Source organism: Macrotis lagotis, chromosome 2, assembly GCF_037893015.1.
Source record: "Macrotis lagotis isolate mMagLag1 chromosome 2, bilby.v1.9.chrom.fasta, whole genome shotgun sequence".
In the NCBI taxonomy this organism is placed as follows: domain Eukaryota; kingdom Metazoa; phylum Chordata; class Mammalia; order Peramelemorphia; family Peramelidae; genus Macrotis; species Macrotis lagotis.
Window position 1 is genome coordinate 203943741 of NC_133659.1, and position 26357 is coordinate 203970097.

General features: G+C 43.6%; 1 protein-coding gene across 5 annotated transcripts in view; it reads right to left on the reverse strand.

Annotated features, from left to right (window-relative positions):
• Nucleotides 1–24278, reverse strand: part of ITGB4 (integrin subunit beta 4) — a 45095-nt gene extending 20817 nt beyond the window's left edge. For 2 of the 5 annotated variants that reach the window (XM_074224558.1, XM_074224557.1), the window contains exons 1-18: nt 23870–24278; nt 17587–17668; nt 16888–16970; nt 15977–16078; nt 14889–15093; nt 14433–14529; nt 13679–13850; nt 10874–11137; nt 10448–10537; nt 9676–9798; nt 9148–9312; nt 8859–8935; nt 8429–8631; nt 2488–2591; nt 2116–2214; nt 1806–1935; nt 1267–1389; nt 774–880 (exon numbers count right to left, since the gene is read on the reverse strand). In XM_074224558.1, coding sequence (XP_074080659.1) covers nt 774–880; nt 1267–1389; nt 1806–1935; nt 2116–2214; nt 2488–2591; nt 8429–8631; nt 8859–8935; nt 9148–9312; nt 9676–9798; nt 10448–10537; nt 10874–11137; nt 13679–13850; nt 14433–14529; nt 14889–15093; nt 15977–16078; nt 16888–16970; nt 17587–17659 — 2217 coding nt within the window. In that variant the 5' untranslated portion in view covers nt 17660–17668; nt 23870–24278. The remainder of the gene's footprint in view (nt 1–773; nt 881–1266; nt 1390–1805; nt 1936–2115; nt 2215–2487; nt 2592–8428; nt 8632–8858; nt 8936–9147; nt 9313–9675; nt 9799–10447; nt 10538–10873; nt 11138–13678; nt 13851–14432; nt 14530–14888; nt 15094–15976; nt 16079–16887; nt 16971–17586; nt 17669–23869) is intronic. The other 3 variants (XM_074224560.1, XM_074224559.1, XM_074224561.1) reach the window with 2 other exon arrangements.
• Between the last annotated feature and the right edge of the window lie 2079 nt (nt 24279–26357).

The window sequence follows — 26357 nt, forward strand, 5'->3', positions numbered from 1 at the left end:
TCCCTTCTTCCTATAGTGGCCCTAACTAATTTTCCAGATGTATTACATATTAAGCCTTTCATTCATTCTACAATCCAGTCAAACTGGCCTCCATCTAACTGTGCCACCTACCTGCCCCATGGACACAACTTTTAATGGTACAGATTGCAATTCATCTATACCATCACATTCTGAATAACTCTTGCTCATGTCCTCCCCAAAATCCTCCATAGGTATCTAACCAATGTAGTGGAGGCTTTCTTTTAGCTCTCATGACATTTCATGGGAACTCATGGTTTGTCCACTGGTTATTCTTTTACCACTTCCCAAACTGTTCTACCTCCTTTCTTAGTATTACATGGAAAAGATAGGTTTTTTGATACCTCTCTGATGCCATTCTTTTTTTTTGTTTTTTTTTTTAGTTTTTTTGCAAGGCAAATGGGGTTAAGTAGCTTGCCTAAGGCCACACAGCTAGGTAAGTGAGGCTGGATTTGAACTCAGGGACACCTGACTCCAGGGCCAGTGCTCTATCCACTGCACCACCTAGCTGTCCCCATTTTTTTTAATAGTCTCCTGTATGCCCATATTCTATAACCAATCCAACTTTAATTTCTTAGAATATAACTGGTACTATGTTAGGCATCTACAAGGCACCTGATACATATCAGCTGGTGAATTGATCAACTGATTGATCTGTAGCCACATGGAGAGACATGATAAAGCTGAGCCTCGAGTGAATACGGCTCAGCAAAGTGTGTCAAGATGGCAAGGGGACCTAGGGTTGGGGAACTTACCTTGCAGCAGGCACAGTATTTCCAGCAGAGCAGAAGCAGCAGACCCAAGAGCAGAAGGAGGAAGATTAGCAGTGGAATGAGCCACCAGAAGGTTCCAGGAGGACAATCTAGGACAGAGTCAAAATATAAAAAATTAAGGAATGGGAAGGGATGGGAAGGAGAAAACCATGAAACAAAGACTTGTAGAACTACAGAATATTAGAGACCTTAGAAACCATCTAGTCCAATTCTTTCATTTTACAGATAAGGAAATGGAAGAGTTAAGAGGTAAGTAAATGACTTGCCAGGTTGGTCAAGAATGTTTGGGGGATCCCCTGGGGAAGAGCAGAAGGAAATCAACTTCTGGAAACTGGACAGACCTTGCCCTTAGGACATGGTACTCTCTCTCATCCTACTACCCTTCCCAATTGGCACAGGAACTCCCTCACTTTTTTTCTCTCTTTTTGGCCCCAGATCTAAGTCAGTTCTCTCCATGGGCCTGAATGGCACTCACCTTTCTTTTTATGTACAAGGACGGTGCTGTTGGGCCCAATGGCTTCCTTCCCTTCTACTGTATAACTGTATGTGCAGTCATCATCCTCATCACGGAAGGAACAATATTCCAGCACGTCTTCTGCTGTATTCACACATGCTATACCATTAGGTAGAGTCCCTAACTATACATACACCCTCCTGCTCCCAATTCCCTTCCCAGAGATGGGAGAAGGATAATGTAAGGAAGTAAGAGCTATTTCAGGGAGCAAGCGAGCAAAGATCTAGGTTTAGGGGGAATCTGACTTGGTTAAACTTTCCTGAGTGGGTGGGAAGGGCAAATGTGATCCAAGTCCCTAGAAATTTTCCAGTGGGGATGTGCTGGGCATGTTTTGAGAAAGGCATTCTACTCCAATAAGGAGGACCCAAGGCACCTTGCTTTGCCTAGGGCCATTCTGAGAATTTTCCTGTTGTATAGGGAAGAGCTTAACCTATCCCTGGGATATTATGTGCTGCTATCTATCCCTCACTCTCCCAATCTCCTTCATAGTTTCTCTTTACCTTTCTTTAGCTCCTCCACCATCTTCACCTGGAAGTTACAGCTAGCACACTTCTGCCCCTTCTTCACTCCTGTGCCCCAGGCTTGGCATTGAACACAGGACCGTAGATCCTCACACACCCCTAGGAATGCCTGAATGAGGGAGCAGTCAGATATGCTTCTGAATGGATAAAGAGGCTCCTTGAACCTCAGAACCTCCTTCAGCAGAAACCATTTGACCTTCTCCTGTCTTCCACCCTTCAGCCCCACTATTGCATTTCTTTATATCCCATACCCACTCCTTCCCTCCACCCAGTCCCAGTCTATGCTCACTGCGGAGTAGCTGATCTCACAGGTAGTATCAGTATAAAGGGAGAGTTGGTCACAGTGGCAGCGTCCACATTCACAACGGCCTCGTCCATTACATAGACCCTGTAGACAGAGAATCTATTACTCTAACCCTCACTCAGCAACTAGAGAGGTCCTAGTTTGACCAAGATCCAGTCATCTTTTCTGAAGAGGTCCTTGCAAACATCTATGTCATGCCCTCCAAATCTCTCTCCAGAAGGTGGCAACAGTTGGTACAGTCCTCTAGTATTTGACCCAACTTCTAGGAATCTCCCAATTGCCATCCCTGAGAAATATCTTCTGTTCCTCCCATCAATCTGGCCATAGTGACTATGCTCATCCAGTTCCCAGTCCTACCCCATTGCTGTCAATGCAGGTGGCATTGCTGAGGGGACAATCACAACTCTTTCCTGTCCAGCCCCTTTCACACACACACTGGCCCATGGAGCAGCGGCCCCGGTCTGTAAGAAATGAGAAGAAAAGAAAGCATAACTTATATTTCCAGCTCAAGTCTCTTGCTCAATGGGGAAAGCAAGGGGAGTCAAACCTTGCTAGCCTGATACAACTAAGGGCCAAGAGGAAGGGTTATAAAATCAGCCAGGACCTGGAAGAAGGACCATCCATTTGTTCATCCAATTATTTAAAAGTATCTCTTGCCTGCTATATGTTCAGACATTTCCCTAATAAGATTTTGGGGAAAATACAAAAGATGCCCATGCAAAGTCATTTCTAGGAGAGAAGCATAGTTTTGAAGGATGGGAAAGTATGCTTCCTTCCAAGGTGGTTGGCTTAGTTCTTCCTCATAGAGGTCTAGGAAACAATCTTCTCCATACTTCATGGTCCTTTGTGCCATTTCCAGAGTCCCAGTGCTTCAATATCCTTCCCTCCCTTTAAGGGCAACTTTCTTTTCCAACCTCTGGGGAAGCACACACAAGCTTAAATGTCCTATCCTTCCTCTTTAATACTAGAATTCTATCCTTTGTGTCACTGTTCAATCTCCCTAATTATTTTTACTACAGACAAAATGTCTAGTTACTACCAGAGTTGCCTGCCTTAAGGAGCTTTCAATCTTGGAGAGAAAGTAAGACCTATTCATTAAAATAATTATATGTTAAAATGTGTGCAAGAAGAATTCAGAGAAAGGGAAGATTGTTATTGGTTGTAGTAATGAGAGGAGGTGAGACTAAGAACCACAGAACATTATACCTAGAAGGGAACCTTCAAATAACAATGATAACAGGATTTCTTAACATTTTTTTTTTGTCATAGACCCCATTGAAAGTCTGGTGAAAAACCCTTCTCAGAATACTGTTTTTGGTGCATAAAATAAAATGAATAGGATCACAAAGGAAATCAATTATATTGAAATACAATTATAAAAATGTATTTAAAAAATGAAGTTCATAGACCTCAGATTAATAACCCTTGGCCCAATCCATTCATGTTATAGAGGGGGAAACTGATTTATCCAAGGTCACACAGTAGTTAGTGATAAAGCCAGGAGTAAACTCTTATCTCTCAATTTCCAGTCTTATACACCTGAGGTAGACTTTCCTAACAGAAAGTCTAGAATTTGAACCAATTGTAAAACCCAGTACTTAGTTGACTGCCTCAAACATAGTAAGTGTCTGATAAATATTTTTCTTTGTTTGAACTGAAAAGAAAGTATATAAACAAACACTTCACAGAAGAGGAAGTACACATAGTAAATACACACTTGAGAAAATATTCAGCATCAATGCTAGTTATAGAGAAGAAAATGAAGGTAATACCCATTAACTGACAAAAATAAAAAATACACATGCACACACATATATTTATATAGGCTTGTACACACATGTATATGAAACCTGAGTTTACAAGATTGTGAGGAAACAGACACACTCAGATATTGTTCATGATAATAAAGAATGGCATCTTTCTTTTCAAGAGCAATCTGACCCTGTACAACAAAATAGTTGTACAACAACAGTTGTACAACCCTGTACACCATCATCAAAATAGTCACAGTATTTGACCACATGATCCTATAGCTGGGGGGAGTGGAAGCAATGAGAGTGGAAAATACATTATATTTTTGTAGCCCCTGTAGTGGCTGTATGGACTATTAGGAATTATAATTTCCCCACGAACCTAAATGACAGATACAGCTTTACATTTCAACTCTTTAAAGATCCCTGATTTTCATGTATGTGTTTGTGTGTGTGTGTGCCCTAAACTAACATAGATCCCTGTCTTCGTGAATTTCTGTGAATGGAAAAAAAAAGCACCCCAAATAGAAAGCCTTCTGGTAATCAATATCGCTGAACTTAATTAGGTTGGTCCTTGGACAACAGACACAAAATCTCTTGCCAAGTCTATACTCAAAGCCTTTTCTGCATGGTAGGACCTACCACTGTACTGATGTCAGATTTTTTTTTTCTTGGCATAGATTTTGAGAACCCAAATGTTACCTCCACACCAGAGGAAAGGTCAGTAAAGGAAATAGAGGAAAATCTATTTATACAAACATGTTTATAGCTATTATGTTTATAATAACAAATGAATAGAAACAAAGTAAAGTCCATTTGCTAGGGAGTACTGTATTGGTATATACTGATGTATGAAAAATTTATAGTTATATAAAATGTCCTTAAGGAATAATGTAAAGTTTTTAAGACCAAAAATTACTATAATTATATATTGTAACACGAATAAACTATGTGTGTGTGTGTGTGTGTTATATTGTATATGAATATATCTCTCTGTTATCATCAAGGGTTGCCAGGAAGTGTAGTTTTCCCAGCTAGAAGGAGACTGCAAGATTGAGAGATATTGGAATCATACAGGAGAGTGGAGCCTGGGAAACTGAGTCTCTCTGGCAAGATAGATAGGGGTGTAGCTACAGGCCAGTGGGGGGAATTGATTAGAAGTAAAGGGAAGATTGACTACAGAATTGATTGTAATTATGAGAAACTGGAATTTTGTGTGACTCATTGGCCTAAGGAATGCTCTCCGATTAGAACTTATTACTTGCCATGACAGCACTCTTTAGTATACTGGGGACCTGATGAAATTATTCACTCTTTGTTTCCTCCCCCTCTTGTCCTGCCCTATTTCTGCCTAGGAAACCAACATTGCATTATTTACTCTTTGGGAGTTTTCAAGTCTTTTTTATATTTTTTTTTATTTGCAGTTTAAGGCTTTATAATGAATTTATCTAGATTAAAGATAAGCTGACATTGCATTCAAAGTGTTAGTTATAGAGGAATGAGTAATGAAGGGAAACATTGTAGCTAGAGATTTCTTTTTTCCTCAAATGTACTCTAGAACAATGAAGCCACTTTCTACTCAGTGGATATAGAGGGTAAAAATTTCCTTTCTGATCTGGGAGCTCTGAGATGAGTGAATTCCAAGAATTTGGGGTATAACTAGCTCCCTGAAATATTGAGGGTATGGACAGGGACAAAGTGAACCCAAGACACTAATTGCCCTAGACTTTAAAGTTAACTATTTTGAGCCAATATTAAACTGATGACACAAAGGAGAGTTTTATATTTGTACTGACATAATATGAATGTGTTATCATGATGACTGGAAAAGATGATAGTATTATCTATTAATTAGCTGCTATTGATGTCTGTATGTGTGAATTTATTAATGCACAAAGGAAAATGTGGATCTAATTATGACTAAACCCTCTAGAGATACTACTGATCCTCAGGTTCCTCATTTGTAAAATGAAGGGATTATTCTGGATGACAGTTAAGATTCCTTCCAGGGCTACATTTGTAATCCTGGAGACCTACTCCCTCCCATCTTCAGCAAATTGCTCTAATAATCATCTCCTTTTCCTCTCTGGTCTTCAGTCTCTACTGGTTTCCTCTCCACTGACTGATTTCACTCCAAAGTTTCCTTCATCCTTAAATATACACATACTCCTTGTATATCTTCTTTTTCAGTCTAATTCCTAAGAAAAGTTATCTACATTCATTTTCTTTTCTTTTTCTTTTTGCAAGGCAGTGGGGTTGAGTGACTTGCCCAAGGTCACACAGTTAGGTAATTATTAAGTATCTGAGGCTGAATTTGAATTTGGGTTTTCCTGACTCCAGGGCCAGTGCTCTATTCATGCGCCATCTAGCTGCACTCTACATTCATTTTCTCCATTTCTTTTCTTCTCAGTCCTTTGCAATTTAATTTCTAACCTCATTACTCAATTGAAATTGCTTTGTCCAAATTGGGCACTGATCTCTCAATTGCAAAATCTCATCCTTCTTGACTTTCTATAGTATTGGACACTTTTTTTTAACATTTTTGCAAGGTAATAGGGTTAAGTGGCTTGCCCAAGGCCACACAGCTAGGTAATTATTAAGTGTCTGAGACTGGATTTGAGCTCAGGTACTCCTGACTCCAAGGCCAGTGCTTTATCCACTGTGCCACCTAGCCGCCCCCATATTGGACACTTTTGACCATCTCTTTTCTTGGATGCTCACTCCTCTCTAGATTTTCCTGCTGCTGCTCTCTCTTGGTTCTCCTATCTGTCCGCTTGTTCTTTCTAAGTCTCCTTTGTTCAATCATCATCCAGAGAACAGCCCCTAAATGAGGGCATCCCCTAAGTCTTTCCTGGATCCTCTTCTCTATATACACTCTTTCTTGGTGACTTCTTCAACTTCTCAGAGTTTAATTATTATCATTGCTGTTGACTCCCAAATCTATATATCCAGCCCCAATCTTTTGCCTTGAGATTCAGTTCTGCATCAGCACTTTCCTATTGGACATTTTGAATTTCATGTCCCTTAGGCATCTGTAGCTCAAAATGCTCATTATGTTTTTCCCCTCAAATCAGCCCTGTTTCTATTTAGTGCAGTCAGAGAAGCATTTATTAAGTGCCTACTCTGTACCAGGCTCTTTTTTACTAAGTGCTGGGGATACAAAGAAAGTCAAAAGAAGTCCCTACACCCCAGGAGCTTACAATCTAATGGGGGAGACAATATACACAATTATTTACTAACAGGATTGTTGTTGTTCAGTCATGTCCAATTCTTCATGACCTCATTTTGGGGTTAGGATAAGTTGAAGATAATCAGCAGAGGGAGGGTGCTAGCATTGAAGGGGGAACAGAAAAAAACAATTTGTAGAAGGTGGAATTTTTTAATCTTGCACTTGAGGGACCACCGGAGGAGTAACAAGGAGGCCACTGACCCTGAATCATAGAGTATAGGGGGTATTGTAAATTGTAAGAAGACTGGAAAGATTAAAATGGGGAGCTAGGGTATGAAGAACTCAAAATACCAAAGTGAGCATTTTATATTTGATCCTAGACTTGATAGAAAGCCACTGGAGGAGCTGCTAGGTGTTACAGTAGATAGAACATCAGCCCTGGAATCAGGAGACCCTGAGTTCAAATTTGACTTCAGACACTTGATATTCTCTGACTGTGTGACCCTGGGCAAATCACTTTACCATGACTGCCTCACCAAAAAAAAAAAAAAAGAAAAGAAAAGAAAAAAAGAGGGCTAACATGATAAGACCTGCACTTTAGGAAGATTAATTTGATAGGTGAGTGGGAAATGGGCTGGCGGGGAGAGACTAGAGTTAGGGAGTTGAACAAGTAGGCTGAATACAAGGTACTGAGAGCCTGTACCAGGGTGGCAGCAGTGTCTGAGGAGAGAAGAGGGCACATAAGAGAGATATTAAGGAAAGGAAAATTGACAGAATTTGGCCACAGTTTACAAATAGGGGCTGAGAGAGAGGGGAGTAGATGATGCTTAGGTTTTGAGCCTGGAGACTGGGAGGATGGTGGAACCCTCAACAGTAATAGGGAGATTCTGAAGAAGAGTGGGTTAGGGGAAAGATAATGAGTTCACTTTTGGATTCAGTGGATTTAAGATGTTTACTGGATATCCAATATCTATGAGAACTGAGGAGATGACCAAATGAATTAGTATAGAGGGAATAGAGAATAATGCCCAAGACAGAGTCCTATGCATGAATGAATTGATGCCCTCCAAAGTCCAAGTTGTAATTTCCCTGAGGGTGGAGACTGTCTCACTTTTGTCTTTGTACCCCCAAATCTTACCATAAGACTGGCACATAGTAGGAACCTAGTAATGCTTGTTGATGTATTGTTTGAAGGAAGGAAGGAAAGAGCAAAGAAAGGAGGAAGAAAGGAAGAAAGGGAAGATGAAAAGCGGAGGAAAGAATAGGAAGGGGAGAAGCAAGAATGAATCCAATTATAGATGAGGGAGTTCAAGTTATAGAGATATCCTTTTTTTCTCTCTCTCTCTGCTCTCCAGCCTCACCCTTGACTCCCACTTACCATTGCACAGGAAGCCTGAGGCTCTAGGACACTGGAAATTGTCATACTCGCAGAACTGTCCATCATAACGTCCATCTCCATAGCACACACAGCGTCCACACTGGCATTCTCCTCGCCCCGAGCAAACTGTAGTCTCCCCATCTGGTATGCAAGGCTTCGTGTCACTCCGGGAGCCTGTAGAGCAGTTGCAAGTCTTGCCACTCCTGGGAGGGATGGGAAAAAGCCAACTTTTAGAGGAGTCCCTTTCTGCTTTCTACCACCCCCTATTTCAGTCCCTTCTTGTCTTCCCTCCTTTTTCTGGCACCTTGCTGCTTCTAGGACTGGGTCCTTTTGGAGCCACAGACTCCTTGTCTTCCCTATCATCTTTTCATTGAGGGTGAGGGGACTCTGGCAACTTGGACCCCCTGTTACCTCATCCTCTGCCACTCACCAGCCCTCGTTGCACACACAGTGTCCACATGTGAAGTTCCCATTCAAGCTGCATTTGACTGACATAGGCTCCATTTGCTGTAACAAGATTGGGGAAGTCACCCTTTCATGCATCTTGGCTGCCTGCCTGTCTGGAATGGCATTTCTCCTGTAAGAACCAGGTCCAGAGCCAGGGTGGCAGCAGGCAGTGTCCTCACACCCCATGCAAATCCTGCCCCACCCTTCCTAACTCTCACTCCATAGGTCATTTTCCCAAATATCATTCTGGTTTGACAGTACTCACTACCTACCAGCTCACAAGGGCATCTTTCACAGATGATACTGGCATCAATTCTGAGCCCATCAGAGAAAGAGGGCTTTAGATGGATTTCCTCTTCCAGATCCTCATGAGGTAGCTGGCACACATGTTGCCCATCTACTTGCTCCAAGGCCCGAAGCTGCACGTGATACGTTCCCTATAATAACAGAGCCCTATTAGCCAAGATCTCTTTCCCCCAGAGGTCAATGGGGGCAGGTATTCTGTAGCCCTTGGAGGGCACATGGACTGTTTGGGTTTTCTCCAGAGAAAAAGGAACCCCTGAGGTATTTTTATTCTGGCCTCTTAGATACACTCCATTCTACCTAAACTTTATAGCTCATGGTTCTCTGAAGTTAGGAATTGGGCGAGAAGGACCACTTGATCGTTCCTCAATCCTGGAAAATATTTTGATTCCATTCAAGACCACCTACTCCTTATCAGAAACTGAATCTATAATAAACTCCTGCCCCAACCCTGTGGCCAACAGATCTTTCACACACTGGCCCAAATGGAAACATACCACTTCACCACGTCTGATTTGGAAAGATCCGGCCTTTGTCTTTGTATATTTTTTGGAGGTGACTTCTGTCCGCAGACCCCGGGGTGCATTCAGAGCTCTAATGTCCAAGTTGGATCTGATACGCTGATGGGGAGATTACAGGGGACATCAGAATGAGGAAGGAACAACCCTCATCCTACCCATTCCAATTCTTTACTGATAAAGAATGATGGACTCTTTACTCTCCCTATCCTTTTTTTGCCATGAGCAAGTGGACTCTGGCAGTCTGAACCCTTAGTTACCTCACACTTTAGCACTCATCAGCTCTCCTTGCACACAGAGTGCCCAGACATTTGACTTTATCAATTCCTGATCAGTCAAATGAAAAAAGAAGACTCCAAAGGTGTCTCCCTCAATGCAAGAGAGATTGGAGGGGCGGCTAGGTGGCGCAGTGGATAGAGCACCGGCCTTGGAGTCAGGAGTACCTGAGTTCAAATCTGGCCTCAGACACTTAATAATTACCTAGCTGTGTGGCCTTGGGCAAGCCACTTAACCCCATTGCCTTGCAAAAACTAAAAAAAAAAAAAGAGAGAGAGAGATTGGGGGTGGCACAGGAATTTTTTCTAAGGAAAAGTCACTTAGAATGAGAATGAGGTTGAAACCCCAATCTTTGACCTTGACTTTGAGCCCCTAGCCCTCTCCAACCATGTCCCATGAGGTCCTACTTTCAGCCACAGGTCCCCCTTTCAGCTCCCAAAGTTCCAAGTCCTTTTCCTAACCCCAAGTCTCTTACATTAAAGGCTTCTTCAAGTAGTTCCACTATGTTGGCAGAGTCCTCATACAACAAACCTAGAGAAGAGACTGGAAAATAGGTGTGTAGCTTCTGTTTGAAAAAAAGGAGAAAAATGAGAAAAAAGTTGATGAATAAATTGAAGAAGACACTGAATAATAGTCTCTGATGATTGAAAGGAGCCTTAGTGGTTACTTAAACCAACCTACTGAAAAAGATTTGGGAGTCTTAGTTAATCACAAGCTTAATATTAATTAGGTTATTTTTAAAAATTTGGGAATTCAGGTATTTCTAATAAGGAAGAAACTCAAAACAGTCCCTGAAGGTTTTGGAAATGGTTCTGTTATCAGGACTCCTACACTTGTTAACACAAGTACACACACACACACACACACACACACACACACACACACACACACACACATTTACCTCATAGTAACTGTAGGAATGGTTGGTAACTGCAAAGATGGGGATGATATTGTATTGTCCAAGCAGGCGCACCAGGGTGGGAACTGATGGGTAGTCTTGTTGATTATACTGGGTGTAAGTGCCCGTGGGGTCTAGGTGGCACTCTTCACTGTTCCGCCTCATGATGCCTGCCAGCACATTGGCACCATCTGCCTCATAATGGAAGGCCGACTCTGTGGAGAACACCAGCAAGTGGGTGCTGTCTTTCCTCCAGCCAATTTCCTTCTGGGGAGGGTAAAGAGAAGCATACTCATGTAAGGGTTCCCTCTTCAGACTTCCAGAACAGTCCTGAAGCAAGCCTTTGCTTTCTAGCTGCCAGTGAACGAATGTCCCGGGGCAGCTAGGTGGCACAGTAGGGGCGGCTAGGTGGTACAGTGGATAGAGCACCGGCCCTGGAGTCAGGAGTACCTGAGTTCAAATCCAGCCTCAGACACTTAATAATTACCTAGTTGTGTGGCCTTGGGCAAGCCACTTAACCCCATTTGCCTTGCAAAAACCTAAAAAAATAAAAAATGAATGTCCCTGCATCTCCCAGAGAGTAGGAAACGTATTAGGAGACAGGAGAAGTCCATAAAACTAACTAGCTGGGTGGATGGTGCTGGGCTAGGAATCAGGAAGGCATGAGTTCAAGTTCAGCCTCAGATACTCACAAGTTGAGTGATCCAGGGCAAGTCATTTAACTTCTTTGTAAAGAGGGAATAATAATAGGACTGCTCTCTCAAGGTTAATGTGAGGATTAAATGAGATAATATACTGCTTCTAGTTTTGCCCACTTTTAAAACCAGGATACTACTGGCTATCTTACAGATTTGTGGAAATTAAAATATTTAATGCATTACTATCCCCATTCGACATCTGGAAAACTGAGTCTGAGAGAGGTTAAGTAATCTAACACAAAGGGTCATATGGCCAATAAGAGTCTGAGCAGGTAGGTGGTATAGAGTCTAGAGTCAGGAAAACCTCAGATATTAGCTGGGTGACACAGGGCAAACCACTTAACCTCAGTCTGGTTTTCTTGACTGCAAAGTGGGAGTAATAATAGCGCCTCTTTTCAGGATTGATATGAGGATTAAATAATATTTCTAGCATAGTTCTTGGAACATGGAAGGCTTTTAATAGGTGTTTATCCCTTCTTTCCTGAGGCAAGATTCAAAACCAAGATCAGACACTATATTCATTGGACTAGATAGTTCAACTAATAGTCTTTCAAACCATCCCACTCAGCATAAAAAACTAATGTAGTTTGACTGTAGATCAGGTTGGGTAGTACCCTAGATAATCCCCTGCCCGTCCTTCCTATTCGTTTTTTTTTTTAGTTTTTTTGCAAAGCAGTGGGGTTAAGTGACTTGCCGAAAGTCACACAGCCAGGTAATTATTAAGTGTTTGAGGTCAGATTTGAACTCAGGGCCTCCTGATTCCAGGGTCGGTGCTCTATCCACTGTGCCACCTAAATGCCCCTCCATCCTTCTTATTAGAACAGAAATTCTCCACCATTTTTGTGTCATAGACTCCTCTGGCACTCTGGTGATGCCTATGAACTCCTTCTTGGAAGGAATAATGTTTTTAAATGCATAAAATAAAATATATAGAATTACAAAGGAAGCCAATTCTATTAAAATACAATTATCAAAATAGTACAAGTTTCTGATGCAGTGTTAGTGCTGTTAGAAATGAAAACAACTTTTCAGCAATACAGTGAATAAAGACAATTCTAAAAGACTTAGGATGAAAAATACCATCTTCATCCAGGGAAGAACTATGAAGTCTGGGTGTGGCTAGGTGGCACAGTGGATAAAGCACTGGCCCAGGAGTCAGGAGTTACCTGGGTTCAAATCCAGTCTCAAACACTTAATAATTACCTAGCTGTGTGGCCTTGGGCAAGGCACTTAACCCCATTTGCCTTCTAAAAGCATAAAAAAAAAAATAAAAGAACCATGGAGTATGAAAGCCTACTATTTTCACTTTTAAAATTGGTTTTATGTTTTTTTTTCTCTCATGTTTTTCCCCTTTTGTTTCACAACATGACTGATATGGAAATGTGTTAAACACAATTGTACATATACAACCTTTATCAGATTATTAGCTGTCATGGGGAAGGGGGAGGAAAGGGAGGGAGGCAGAAAAATGTGAAATTCAAAATCTTACAAAAAAATCAATGTTGAAAACTCTTCACATGTAATTGGAAAAACAATTATATTTTAAAAGTGATGAGCAGTTTGAACTAAAAAAAACATGGAAAGACATGAAATAATGCAGAGTGATACAAGCAGAACCAAGAGAATGTTGTATACAGTAACAGTTTTGTTTGAAGAGTAACTGTGAATGACTAAGCTATGAATAAACAAATCAACTACGAAATTCTTATGAAGGAAAATGTTATCTACTTCCAGAAAAAGCACTGATATATAGTATGGTTCCACATATATATCTACATCAAATGGCCTTCTCTAATTCAGGGACTAGAGAGTCAAAATGTAATAAAAAAAATAAGTAAAATATAAGATAAATTAAAAAAAATATTCCAAGTTCCAAGTTCACAGACCCCCTTGAAATCTCTCTGTGCATCCCAGGCTTTGGAGACCTCCCCGGAGCCTACACAATGGTTTCCTTCTTTTCAAAGAGGCCCAGGGACTAAGAAGAGGCCTCTCATTCACCCAGATTAATGTGCAGACCAAGAAACCCCCTGTGCTCTGAAGCGCCGACCCCCCAGCAGAGAGGGGGCTGGGATAGGCAAGCCCAGGCCGACAAAACCCAAATTGGGCTTACCGTACACACAGCCGTCTGCAGGATGGCATCAAAGCCACCCTCAGGTGCATCCAGGTTGCCTGAGATTCGTTCTCGCTGCAGCTTGTGCCGGAACTCTTCCAAATCTTTTGTCAGACTGATCACATTCTTGAAGGAGAAGGGAGGATCGCTGTTGGGCCAGGGCTCTTTCAGCCTTGGGGTGAGAAGGGCAGAGATGTAGGAGATGGGGCTGGACCTCTATGTCCTCTCCCTGCTCAGTAAAGGAACCTCTCTCTTCACTCCCCAAAACATTTCTTATTACTAGTGGGGTGCTAAGCTCCCAAGTCCCTTTCTTGTTCAGCACAGTCAATGGGACTTCATTCAGTCTGATCTGTCATCCCACAAGCATCTTATCACTGATAGATTCTTTTCTAATGGAGCCCATGATGATTGCATTACTGTGACTGACTGGGGAGGGGAGGGGTGTGGGGTGGGTCTACCCCATACCACTTGCCCAGGGACTTGTGCTACCTCATTATATGCCAGGGATCAGAGATGGAATCAGCAATGATGGTGAATAGTTCTCCCATTTTTTTTTTTATTTTTGCAAGGCTATGGGGTTAAGTGGCTTGCCCAAGGTCACACAGCTAGTAAGTATCAAGACCGGATTTGAACTCAGGTCCTCGTGACTCCAGGGCCAGTGCTCTATTTGCTATGTCATCTAGCTGCCCCTTCTTTTTCCAATCTTAACTGAACTTATCCTAAGTGATAGAATTCTCAATGTAGGCTCACTTACTTGGCTGGCCTCATGTCTGTCTGTGGGACGCTGACTTTATCCACAAACTTGCCGAAGCCAATAGTGTAGTCACTTGTGAGATGGCTCAAGACCCGGGCTGGGGATAAAGGACAGTGAAGAGTGGATAGGGTTGTTGCTTGGATAGGACCCCCCACCCCCTGCCATTTGCAGCAGGACAACGATCCAGGACTGAAGAATTAGTTCCTGCCATCCCTCATTATGAGCACCAAGGAGACTTTAGGGACCCTCTCAAGGAGGGTATTCTTTGATACCCCAGAGGGAGAAAAGTGGGAGGGCTCAGTAGCCCCAGGGAACCCATGCCTCTACAAAGTCTGTATTTCCATAGCTGGGGAAGGAAACAGCTGGACACATTGCCAGTGGCCTAGCTTCCTGGGGATGTGCCTGGCCCAAGTGGTGACGCTTGTCCTGCCCTTGATTCCAGGTGCCCTGACATACCCAAATTTTGGCCCATCTGCTTGAGGTTAGCCAGATCATCGGACATGGAATAGGAGAAGTCCATGAGGATATACAGGTCCACAGGGCTCTCAAGGGGTTCAAACACCTGAAACTCGAAACTTTGCTCCTGGCCAGGCCTTAGCTGCACATGCATAGCTTGGGGTGACACCTGGCTCTTCTTTAGGGTGGTATCGATCTCAGCATTCTGCCATGGAGAGCATGCAAAGACACAGATGAATGTATCTATACTCACACACATATACATACATATGTGTATGTTCATATGTATAAACACATTTACATATACACATATGGACACTGGCAAGAGGGAGATCTATGGCTAGAGAATCTCTCCTTGCCATCCTGGCTTCTGCCGTTCCTGCAGGGATCTCTCCTTCTCACCTCGGTCCAGCTTCCTTCTCTGAACCAACTCAAAGAGACCCCCTCCTTTCCTGAAGTCATAAAGTCAGAGAATGGGAGTTGAAAAGGACTTTGAATGTCAGTTAGTCTAAGCTTCCCCTTTTTTAAATGAGGAAACTGAATCCCAGATTGGTGAGGAGTCTTGCCCTTGTCTGAGGTCACACTGGCAGGGAGGAGAAGAGCTGAGAGCTCAAATGCAGGACTCCTGGCTCTTGTTCCAGTGTTCTTTTTTTAATCCATTTTACAGATGGGAAAACTTGAACCTAGAGAAGAGAAATGACTTGCCCATGGTCATCTGGCCAACTAGTAACAGAGCATGGAACTAGGCCTAAAGTCTCCTTACTCCCTAGGCCAGTGTTTCTTCCAACGGACTAGGTTTCTTCATCATTTCAAATAAGTCTTATGTAAAATATAACTTTTGGGAAAAAAGGTAGTTTCCATTATTATTCATTCCATTTTACACATGAGGAAACTGAAGTCAAGAGGTTAAAAGGCTCATCACAATAGGTAGTAAATATTTCAGGCAGAATTTGAACTGGGGTCTTTCAACTTTGTCCACCATTTTCACCCACTGTGTCACCTAGTTGCTTCTGAGGACATGACTCCTTATTTTTAGAACATGACTTCACTTTAACAACCATGCTGACCCCCTCATCCCTGACACTCACCTCTGTGATCTGGAAGCTGCTTTCCTTAAATACCACACTCCCGGCCTCACAGCCCATGGCCAGCAGCTCCTCTCTGGTGTTACAGCGGCGGTCCTTGAAAGTCTAGTTCGTGAAAGAATGGAAAAAGGGATAGGATAGTTTTCGGTGGATAACTTCCCCTAAGAGCCTTGCTTTAGCCAACCAAGGCTTTGAACCAGGGCACCTGACCCTGGAGCAGTGTCTTTTATCCACCCTGAGCCCAGAGCTCTCACATATGAAGCATGATTATCTTTACTCTCTCAGCCCTGGATTTCTAGATCCTCTTCTGGGGCCTGAGGTCCAGAGCCGAGGGAAATGATTGCTCCGGCACCTTCTTCCACTATCTCACCTTACCTATTTTTCCGAACCTCAGCCTTCTCCTTGCAGTGGAGAGATGGGGACCAGGCAGGGTGGATCAAACTCCCTGACCTTGGGGCAATTCCACTTGACTGGAGAGGACTGAACTCTGTACTGAAGCACGATGAAGGTGAAGGCTGGCTTAATGAGGGAACCTGGGACACCTCTCCTGGGTGTCTTTTCTCTGGCTTGGGCATTGGGGTATCTCAGGGTCTCTCTATCTCCTCTCATGGGTAGCAAACCGAGGGTCTCTTCTTCCATAGGACTTTGATGAGATCTCTCAATCTTTTTTTGCTACCCTTTTTCTTTTGCTTGGGAAGGTGCCAGAAATGCTAATTATGACTGCCTACTTATTTGCTTTATACAATATAATGCATATATTAAATGCTGGGCACTAGTATTTTGCAGAGGACATGGTGAGTGTGGATCTGGTCACAGGTTTGTTGGAAGAAATGTGGGGAAGAGCTGGGATCCTGCTACAGATTTGGGAGGGTAAGGCACACTCTGGTGGGCAGGGGTAAGGGGCAGCTCCTCACCTCATCAGTGCAGTAGGCACAGTCCTTATCTATACGGATACACTCGGTACAGCTCTTCACCAGGGCCTTCTTGCAGCGATTAGCTGGATGAGGAATAGGAATTAAAGACAGGGGTTGGGTCAGGACACAGGTTAGGTCTGAACTGGAGAGATCCCTGGGTCAGATAGACACTCCCATGGAAGACAGGGAGCAAGTTGGGTGGCCCAGGGTTCTGGCTGAACATCAGGGTATCTTAAGCTTCACTGTGGGTGTCCACCCATTCATGAGCTTCCTGTTAATGTAATGGGGCCTCTAGCTGACCAAGTGGTGCTTGAAGATATTTGAGAAGAGGCTAATTCTTGTGCAAATGATTGACCCCTCCCTCCTCCTGTGAACCCCTTTAAAACTTTGCTGATTCTTCTCTTATGGAAATTGTCACAGTCACTCTTCTCATCTTTATTTGTGGATCTATCTTCTATATTAGACTTTAAACTTCTTGAGGGGAGGGAATTTGTTTTATTCATCTTTTTTACCTTCACTGTGCCTAACTGAAGATAGGAGGTACTCAATAAATGTTTGTTGAATGGATGGAAGAATGAATGAATGGAAAAGGATAGAGCATGTTGGCAGGGCCCTAAGTGACCTCAGAAATGCTCAAGGGAAAAGGGTCCCATCAGGATCTTCTGGGGTATATCAGCAGGGAAATGTCCTCTGACTTACCTAGGCTCCCTTGGAAGCTGACACATAGCACTGCCCAGAAGAGCAGCCCAGCCCACATCCCTGGCCAGGGCATCTCTTCCTCCTGAAACAAAAGAGTGTTCATTTCATATGCCTGTGTCATGAGTGTATGATGAAGAATAGTGCCATTCCTTGAGGTTTTCCGAAGAAGCCCCTCTTCTCAGAGAGACTCCTTCCTGACAGGTCACAGACTTGTAAGTCTGTGGTCTCCCATGCCCAGTTGTGTTCTTCCTGTTGTGACATGTGGGCTTGATTCCCCCTTAGTTTCTACTGAATTATAGTTTGGCTTGTGAAAGAATAGGGGGCAGGGGGCAGCTAGGTGGTGCAGTGGATAAAGCACCGGCCCTGGAGTCAGGAGTACCTGGGTTCAAATCCAACCTCAGACACTTAAGAATTACCTAGCTGTGTGGCCTTGTGCAAGCCACTTAACCCCATTTGCCTTACAAAAACCTAAAAAAAAATGGGGGGCAGGAATATCTCAGGAAAGTGTATTAATCTAGTTGGTGGCACAGACTCCCCAGTTGTCCCCTAGTCTTGTGCTGTCATTCAATGTAAATGGCAGAGCCAGGAGGATTTTGCTCAAAGGTTTCCCAATGGGGAAGGGAGGCAAAGAAGAGGTCAGTCATTGGGCACTGCTGGATATTGGTCATGGTTGGTCTAGCCCAATAGAGTGAAATCTAGTGATCATTTCATGCCTTTGGACCAGACTCTAACTAGATAATGGAAGCCTGAGTTGACAATGGAAACAGAGAGACAAAGATAAGAGACAGAGAGAGAGAGAGAAAGACAAAGAATTAGAAAGAAATATGGAGAGAGAGAGAGAGAGAGAGAGAGAGAGAGAGAGAGAGAGAGAGAGAAGCATGTCCTTCCCTGTTCCAATGGGAATATCAGCTCTTTGAACATCATCTGCTTCCAGTGGTAATACCCATTTGGGGCTAGTCTCTTGTAGTAATTCTCACTAAGATTTACCTTGAGACACCCAGGGAATCACTGTTTCCTATTTATTTGCTTAAAAAAAATAGGAGATTCTTTGTAGAAGTGGGGGATTATGAATATGGAATGCTATATATACATTTGAGTCAACTGATGTTGATTTTACTAATCTGTTTCCCCTCCATTTCCTTTTATATTCTTTGTTATGAGTAATGGCCTAATGAGAAGCGGTGGTGGTGGTGGTGGTGGAAAAGATGTATTTGAAATAAAGTTGGTGAAAAAAACAAAAGACATCCGTGAAAACTGAAAAAAAATTTTGAAAAAAGGAAAAATGAGAAGCAAACCAGGGAAGACTAGGATTGTGGGAGTGAGTGGAGAAGAAGGGGGGGGAGTCTTTGACATCATTTTACAATATGAAGAGACCTGGGCATTAGTCATCTAGCTCAGTAGAGCTGAAAGAAATTTCAAAAATCAGAGAACCTTACCTTATTTTCCTAGAACCTCTTTTCACACCGAGAATATATAATTTTGTGAATCCAAATCACTCTTTCCATCTCTCTGTTTCTCTGTCTGTCTGTCTGTCTGCCTGTCTGTCTGTCTGTCTGTCTGTCTCTCTCTCTCTCTCTCTCTCTCTCTCTCTCGAACAGGTCTCCAATTAAAGCCATATTATAATACCTGCTATGTCCAAGTATAACAAGCATTGAATAAATTGAACTTGGTACCCAAGATGCCAAGACAGGGTGGGGCATCACCACTATTGCCACACTGATTGTCTTTTTGTTTTTTCTATCATCAGACAGTTGGGAACCCCATCTCCTTCCAATGTTTTTGCCCTATTTCTGGGCTCACTTAAGGCCCTGTTAGATGTCCCACCAACAAAGCTATAGTCTGTGGGATGGAACTCATATTGCTATAGGATTTAGGATTGCTATGAAACTGAAAGATTATCTGGCAACAATTTATATTACCCTTTCAAGTTAGAAAAGTGCTTTAAATTGTTGCTAAGTCATTTTTCAATCACTTCCAATGTTTTGTGATTCCATGTAGTTTTTTTTCTTTTTAGGTTTTTGCAAGGCAATGGGGTTAAGTGACTTGCCCAAGGTCACACAGCTAGATAATTATTAAGTGTCTGAGGCTGGATTTGAACTCAGGTATTCCTGACTCCAGGGCCAGTGCTCTATACACTGTGCCACCTAGCCGCCCCTCATGTGTTTTTTTCTTGGCAAAGATACTGGTCTGGTTTGTTTGTCATTTCCTTCTCCAGCTCATTTTACATATGAGGAAACTGAGGCACACAGGGTTAAGTGACTTGCCCAGAGTCACATAGTTAGTAAGTGTCTAGGCCAGATTTGAACTTAAAAAGATAAATTTTCCTGACTCGAGGTCAGATACTCTATTTATTGGACCCTTTGGTTCATTTTTAATTTTAATTTTTAAGGCAATGGGGTTAAGAAAGACTAGCCTAAGGTCACACAGCTAGGTAATTATTAAGTGTCTGAGGTCATATTTGACCTCAGGTCTTCCTGACTTCAGAGCCGGTGCTCAACCCACTGTGCCACCTAGCTGCCCCTGGGTCCAGTGTCTCAAATTGATTATACCATTCAGAAAGAAGGGGAACTTGTTTCAGAGAGAAATGACTTATTTACCCAAGTTCACCTAGGTTGTATGCAGCAACCTAGACTAAAGAAGCTTCTTAATTCAGTGGCTGAATTCCCTTAAGAGAACTCTGTAGCAGAGACCAGATGTGGGTGACATGTGATTAAAGGTTCAAGAAAGAGGGGGCTTCAGCCTCTTGTCAGACTAGGGTTTGTATCTAAAGGGTATAATCCCTTCAATTCCAGTCAGGCCTGAGGTTCCAAAGGTCAGAGAAGCCATAACGACTGTAAATTAGTATTATATCTAGTCTAGAAGCAGAGGGAACTCCACAGGGTCAGAGCCCAGGAAGGAAAAAGAAACCCTTGCCTAAGGATGAGAAAGGAGCAAATAACTGTGGGAAAAGGTAGTTCCTGAGCCAGTCCGGGTGTGGAGTCTGGGGTGAAATGGCTTCCTAGCAGCTATGGGGTTTATGAAATGCCACACCCATACCCACCCTTACTTATAATGAAGTAAGCAGACATGTACCTACGGGCGGTATTACACAAGAATCCCAGGATATCAGAGTGGGAAAGGACTTCAGAACTCATCTAATTAAGCTTCTTTAACAATGATAATAATAACCAACAATGCTCTGGTACTTTAAAAGGAAGCAAAGCATTTTACATTTTGTGTAACCTTCTTATTTTATAGACAGATTCTCAAAGGAGTAAAATATTTTGTCCAAGGTCACCCAGCTACTCAGTCCCAGAGACAGGACTTCTGACACCAAGGTCAGAGTTTTTTCCAATGTGCCACAGATCTTCCCCAAAATCCCTTACATGTCTACTGCCCTTTACAATTTCCAGAACTTTCATGGGCATCATCTCATTTGACTCTCATAACAAAATGCTCTGAGGTAGGGAAGGACTGGTCTTATTAAAGACCAATTTTCTAGATGCAACCCTTGAATCAGAGTTTTGCTTTGTTCTTTCTCTATATGAAAGAGACAGGTATTTTTTGCCATTCAGTATTTTTAGTCATGTCCAACTCTTCATGACCCCCTTTGGGGTTTTCTTGACAAAAATACTGGAGTAGTTTGCCATTTCCTTCTCTAGTTCATTTTATAGATGAAGAACTGAAGCAAACAGGGTTAAGTGACTTGCCAACAGTCACACAACTGGTAGGTGTCTAAGGACAATCAGATCTTCCTGACTCCAGGTTCACTGTTCCATATACTGTACCACTTCCTTATAGTTCAGGGGACTTTAAAGTTGCTCCCACTCAGGCAGATGAGATTTACTTTTCCTAGTGCCCTGACTACTGTTTCTCACTGTCACAAATATAGAACATTCAAATATACACAAAAATGTGACATTCAAACATACCTATAGATATACTGTCTTACTTCAGAGAACATATGTGCTGCCTCTGTACATATAGATGTCATAGGTTGAAATCTCTGAGGTTAGGAAAAGTACTTAGAAGTAGACCCCTTGAAGACATCATCTGTCCCTACCTTGATTTCTCACCCCTCCCCATGAAGAGATGCTCTGCAATGCTCTGGCTGAGAGGGACTGAAGTTGAGACCAAGAGGGCTGTTTGGGTTTCCCTCCTCAGACCCCCTAATACCACGGTTATAGTCTAATTCTGCTTTTAGGATTCTGCGGCTAGGGAGATCTTACCCATTTATGCTCAGGGAGTTTGACAACAGTAAAAAATGATAAAGAAGATGGATCCTCCATCTTCATTTGTGGAAACTTCATGGACCCCCAAATCTCTCTAATCTCTCATCCCAGCTTCATTCTAGCCTATCCTGGCTGAGGTCAGGAACATGTCAATCTCCAAACTACCCACTAGATTAGGGTATCTAGCCTGAATCACTGAGTGGGTATTGCCTCAGTCAAACAGAGACTATTTAAGACCTTAGATTATAAAGGCCAAGGTCTCCCACTATATCAGGGGCCATCTCCAATCTTGCCACTGGCAAGATGGCTCTGAAGGAGAAAGTGAGGCTAGTGACTTTGCTCTGTACTCCCTCACTTAAATCCATATCATGGCATCACCTTCCTGATGTCAGGGCCCTCTCCAAGAATAGAAGATAAAAAAAATGATTCCTTAAGGATACCCAATTATCACTATCTAGCCCTGCCTAGGGTAATAACAGCAGCCATACAGAACAGAAATGGAGCTGGAGAAAGAAAACAGTCCTTGTCTCCCCCATCCCACCTAGGGCCTTTTGTGAGATTCAAAGCTATGTGAATAAGGGACCAAGACCCAGATGCACCAGCATAAGCCACCAGGGCATCTTCTTCATGTGGAAGGGTCTTTGAGAAGGGGGAAGTTTCCTGGAGTGAAGGTGGTGGGTGTGGTACAGTAAAGATCTACCAGAGGTAGAAGGATGGGGAGGACGAGGGTATTAAACTTGGAAAACTTCTTGAAGTAGGTGAATTTGGAGGAGATTTTTTTTTTTTTAGATTTTTCAAGGCAATGGGGTTAAGTGGCTTGCCCAAGGCCACACGGATAGGTAATTATTAAGTGTCTGAGGCCAGATTTGAACTCAGGTACTCCTGACTCCAAGGCTGGTGCTCTATCCACTGCGCCACCCAGCCACCCCGTGGAGGAGATTTTGAAAGAAGGGGAGGGATAAGGTTTGGCAGAGGGGGGGAACACAGGAGACATATACTAGCTATAGGTTAAAGCAGCAGCACCCTCTAACCACCGGCATCCTCTGGGCTTATTGCCAAAAAGAGCCAGTTGGGCTGGGTAGCTGCTTCTTATTACTTTATAAACAGCCCCATGGGCAGCTCACTCAGAGTCCCTAGCCCTAGGCTCCCTAGAATGGTTTCTTCATCTTCTCAAGTGACTAAGTTCCACATTACTTCTCTTCCAGATGAGCCAGCTACACCTTTCTCTTCCCTCTCACTCCACCCATAGAGAAGTGGTATCATGAGATAAAATAGACAGAGTGCTAGAACTGGAATCAACAAGACTTGGGTTCAAATTCCACCTTTGACATATTATGGCTGTGTGCCAGTAGTTAACCTCTCTGAGTCTCAGTTTCCTTTATCTGTAAAATGGGACTAATGATGCCCAGAGGACCCCCTATGAGAGATCTTAGCATAGGGCTGATGTAAAGCTCACAGTTCCCTGTGAGAAGCACTTGTTAAACTTTACGGCCTATAGAAGTTCAGTTGTTATTCTCTCTGGTGGAGCCAAGGAGTAGGGGTATGCCTCTTCCTCCTTGTTCCCTCCCCACCGCCTCCCCTTCCAGCTCACAGCCCCCCTGGCAGGTTCAGATTAGTTTAATTCCAGGGGCCCTCCACCTCTCCCCCCTTTACTTCCTGGGGAAGGCCATTACTCCAGTGGCAGGACCAGACAGAACGTGCCAGGGCCACTGAATACAGGGCGTTGGCAAACGCCAACCTTTCAGGAAGGGGATGAGAAGAAACAAAAGACCCCGTCAGGAATCCCCCAACCCCCAACCGAGTGGAAAAGCAGTTAGGGTGTTGGTTCACTCTCCTCTGGGGTGGTGGTGGTGCTAATTAACAGAGTGGGCAGCTAATTAAATCCACCCACCCACCATGCCTGCGAGCCTGGCCTCCTAGGCGAAGTTGCTGCAGGAACTTTTCTGGAGGCAGCCGCTACCAAGCCCCGTTGCCCCCAGCTTCCCTGCTGCCTCCTCCCCGCCAGGCCCCTTTCCCCCTCCCCTGCCCCAGTGCCCAGCCCCTAGGGGCAGCAGTTGGCAAACTTGACATACCTTTGCTGGGATCTCGTCCTTTCTGCTTCTGATCGCCTTCCCCCCTCTTCCCTGTCTATGGGGAGCCGCGCTCCTGTCTATGAGTATGTATGTATGTGTGTGTGTGTGTGTGTGTGTGTGTGCGTGTGTTAAAGAGGGAGAGCGCACGTCGCTGTCAGAGAGGGAGGGAGGGAAGGAGGGGAGGAAAGAGGCGAGGAGCCGAGAGGCATCGGGGTGGGCAGAGAAGGGCAGCTTTATCCGGCCCAGGTAGGAGGGCGCTGGTGAGTCACTGCGCTCTCCGCATTCCTGTGCGATGCACACCTGTTCAGGCAGGCGCTCAGCTCAGCCGGCCCCTCCGGGAAAAGGGCATCACCCCGCCCCGTGGGCACCAGGAGGCAGGCAGGGAGGTGGGAGCTGGGCTGCTCCAAAGGGCGGGGGGCGCGCCCGGCTCCCATTCCCTGCTCCCTAGTGAGTGGGGAGGGGGAAGAGGAGGATGGGGAGGAAAAGAGAATGTTTTGCCTTCAGAACCAAAGAGGAGGCGTCAGCCTTCCCCCGTCCCCCCTTCCCACCAGCTCGGGGGGCTCACTTAGCAAGAGGCTCCGCTGTGGAACTGCCGGGCTCTCAGCTCAGGCACCTGGGCTGCTCGAACTTGGGCTCCTCCTCCCAGGCCTCCGAACTCTTCCTCCGGACTTCCAAGGCTGGTGCCCGGGATAATTAACCGTCTCCTAAGCCTCTGCTCCAAGGAGTCCCGAACGGTCATTAAAAGGTGACCCAAATGTGCGGGTCCCACTTTCTGTTAGACAGGGATGCCGACGACCGTGTCCCGCACCGGCCTTGCCAGTCTGGTAAGGGAGCCTGGATTTACCAAGTCTGGAACAAAGTTGGGGACTTTGGGCTCTTCCATGGGAACACGGGGGTAAGAAAGTAGAAGACCTTGCTCATGAAATCCCTGACCAGACAGGTCGTTCTTCTCAAAGCCTCAGTCCTTTCATCTATAAAATGGGAACAATACCTCCTCTGCCTACCGCAAAGAGCTCTCTGGTGTAGGGATCAAATGAAATGTATGCCTGGGCTAATGCACCTTGGAGCCATGCTACTTATCTAGCCTCTTACTATTCCCTTCCAAAGACATTGTGAGTCAAACAAGTTGGCTGTTCACTCTCCCTTGAAAATACTTCATGACTTCCTGTCTCCATGCCTTTGCATGTTCTCTGTGTAGACAATACTCTCTTATTTCTCTCTCCTGCCCATTGTATTTGTACCTATTCCTCAAAAATCAGTTCAAATACCATTCTTTTTTTTAAATTAAAGACTTTATTTATCTTGAGTTTTACAATTTCCCCCCTAATCTTACTTCCTTCCCTCCACCCTCCGACAGAAGGCAATTTGCCAGTCTTTACATTGTTTCCATGGTATACATTGATCCAAATTGAGTGTGATGAGAGAGAAATCATACCCTTAAGGAAGAAACATAAAATATAAGAGATAGTAAGATCAGACAATAAGATATCAGGGTTTTTTTTTCTAAATTAAAGTTAATAGTCCTTGGTCTTTGTTCAAACTTCACAGTTCTTTGGCTACAGATGGTATTCTCTATTGCAGACAGCCCCAAATTGTCTCTGATTGTTGCACTGATGGAATGAGCCAGTCCATCAAGGTTGATCATTGCCCCCATGTTGCTGTGAGGGTATACAGTGTTTTTCTGGTTCTGCTCATCTCACTCAGCATCAGTTCATGCAAATCCCTCCAGGCTTCCCCGAATTCTCATCCCTCCTGGTTTCTAATAGAACAATAGTGTTCCATGACATACATATACCACAGTTTGCTAAGCCATTCTCCAATTGAAGGACATTTACTTGATTTCCAATTCTTTGCCACCACAAACAGGGCTGCTATGAATATTTTTGTGCAAGTGATGATTTTACCCTTTTTCATCATCTCTTCAGGGTATAGACCCACTAGTGGTATTGCTGGATCAAAGGTTATGCTCATTTTTGTTGCCCTTTGGGCATACAAACACCATTCTTCTAAGGAGCTTTTGAGAGTCCCCTGTTTGTTGAAGTTGATGTTTTCTCCCCAGTCTTATGTACTTAAATAATAATTTGTTCCATAGTTTTCTGGGTGTTTGTGTGTGTCATCTTCTGCTATATTGTAAACTCTATGAGACCAGAGATTTCTTGTTGTTTGTCTTTCATTCTCAAAGAGGACCATAATTTCAAGGAGTGATGTCATGGCATGTGAGTGAATTGGATTTAAGTAAGGGAGGACTATGCAAAATATTTCTTTCTTTCTTTCTTTCTTTCTTGCAAGGCAAATGGGGTTAAGTGGCTTGCCCAAGGCCACACAACTAGGTAATTATTAAGTGTATGAGACCGGATTTGAACCCAGGTACTCACGACTCCAGGGCTGGTGCTTTATCCACTGCACCACCTAGCAGCCCTAAAATATATCTTTATTAAAAGATGCATTTCTCCCAGTAAACTGCAGAACATTTTGTTGTTCAGTCATT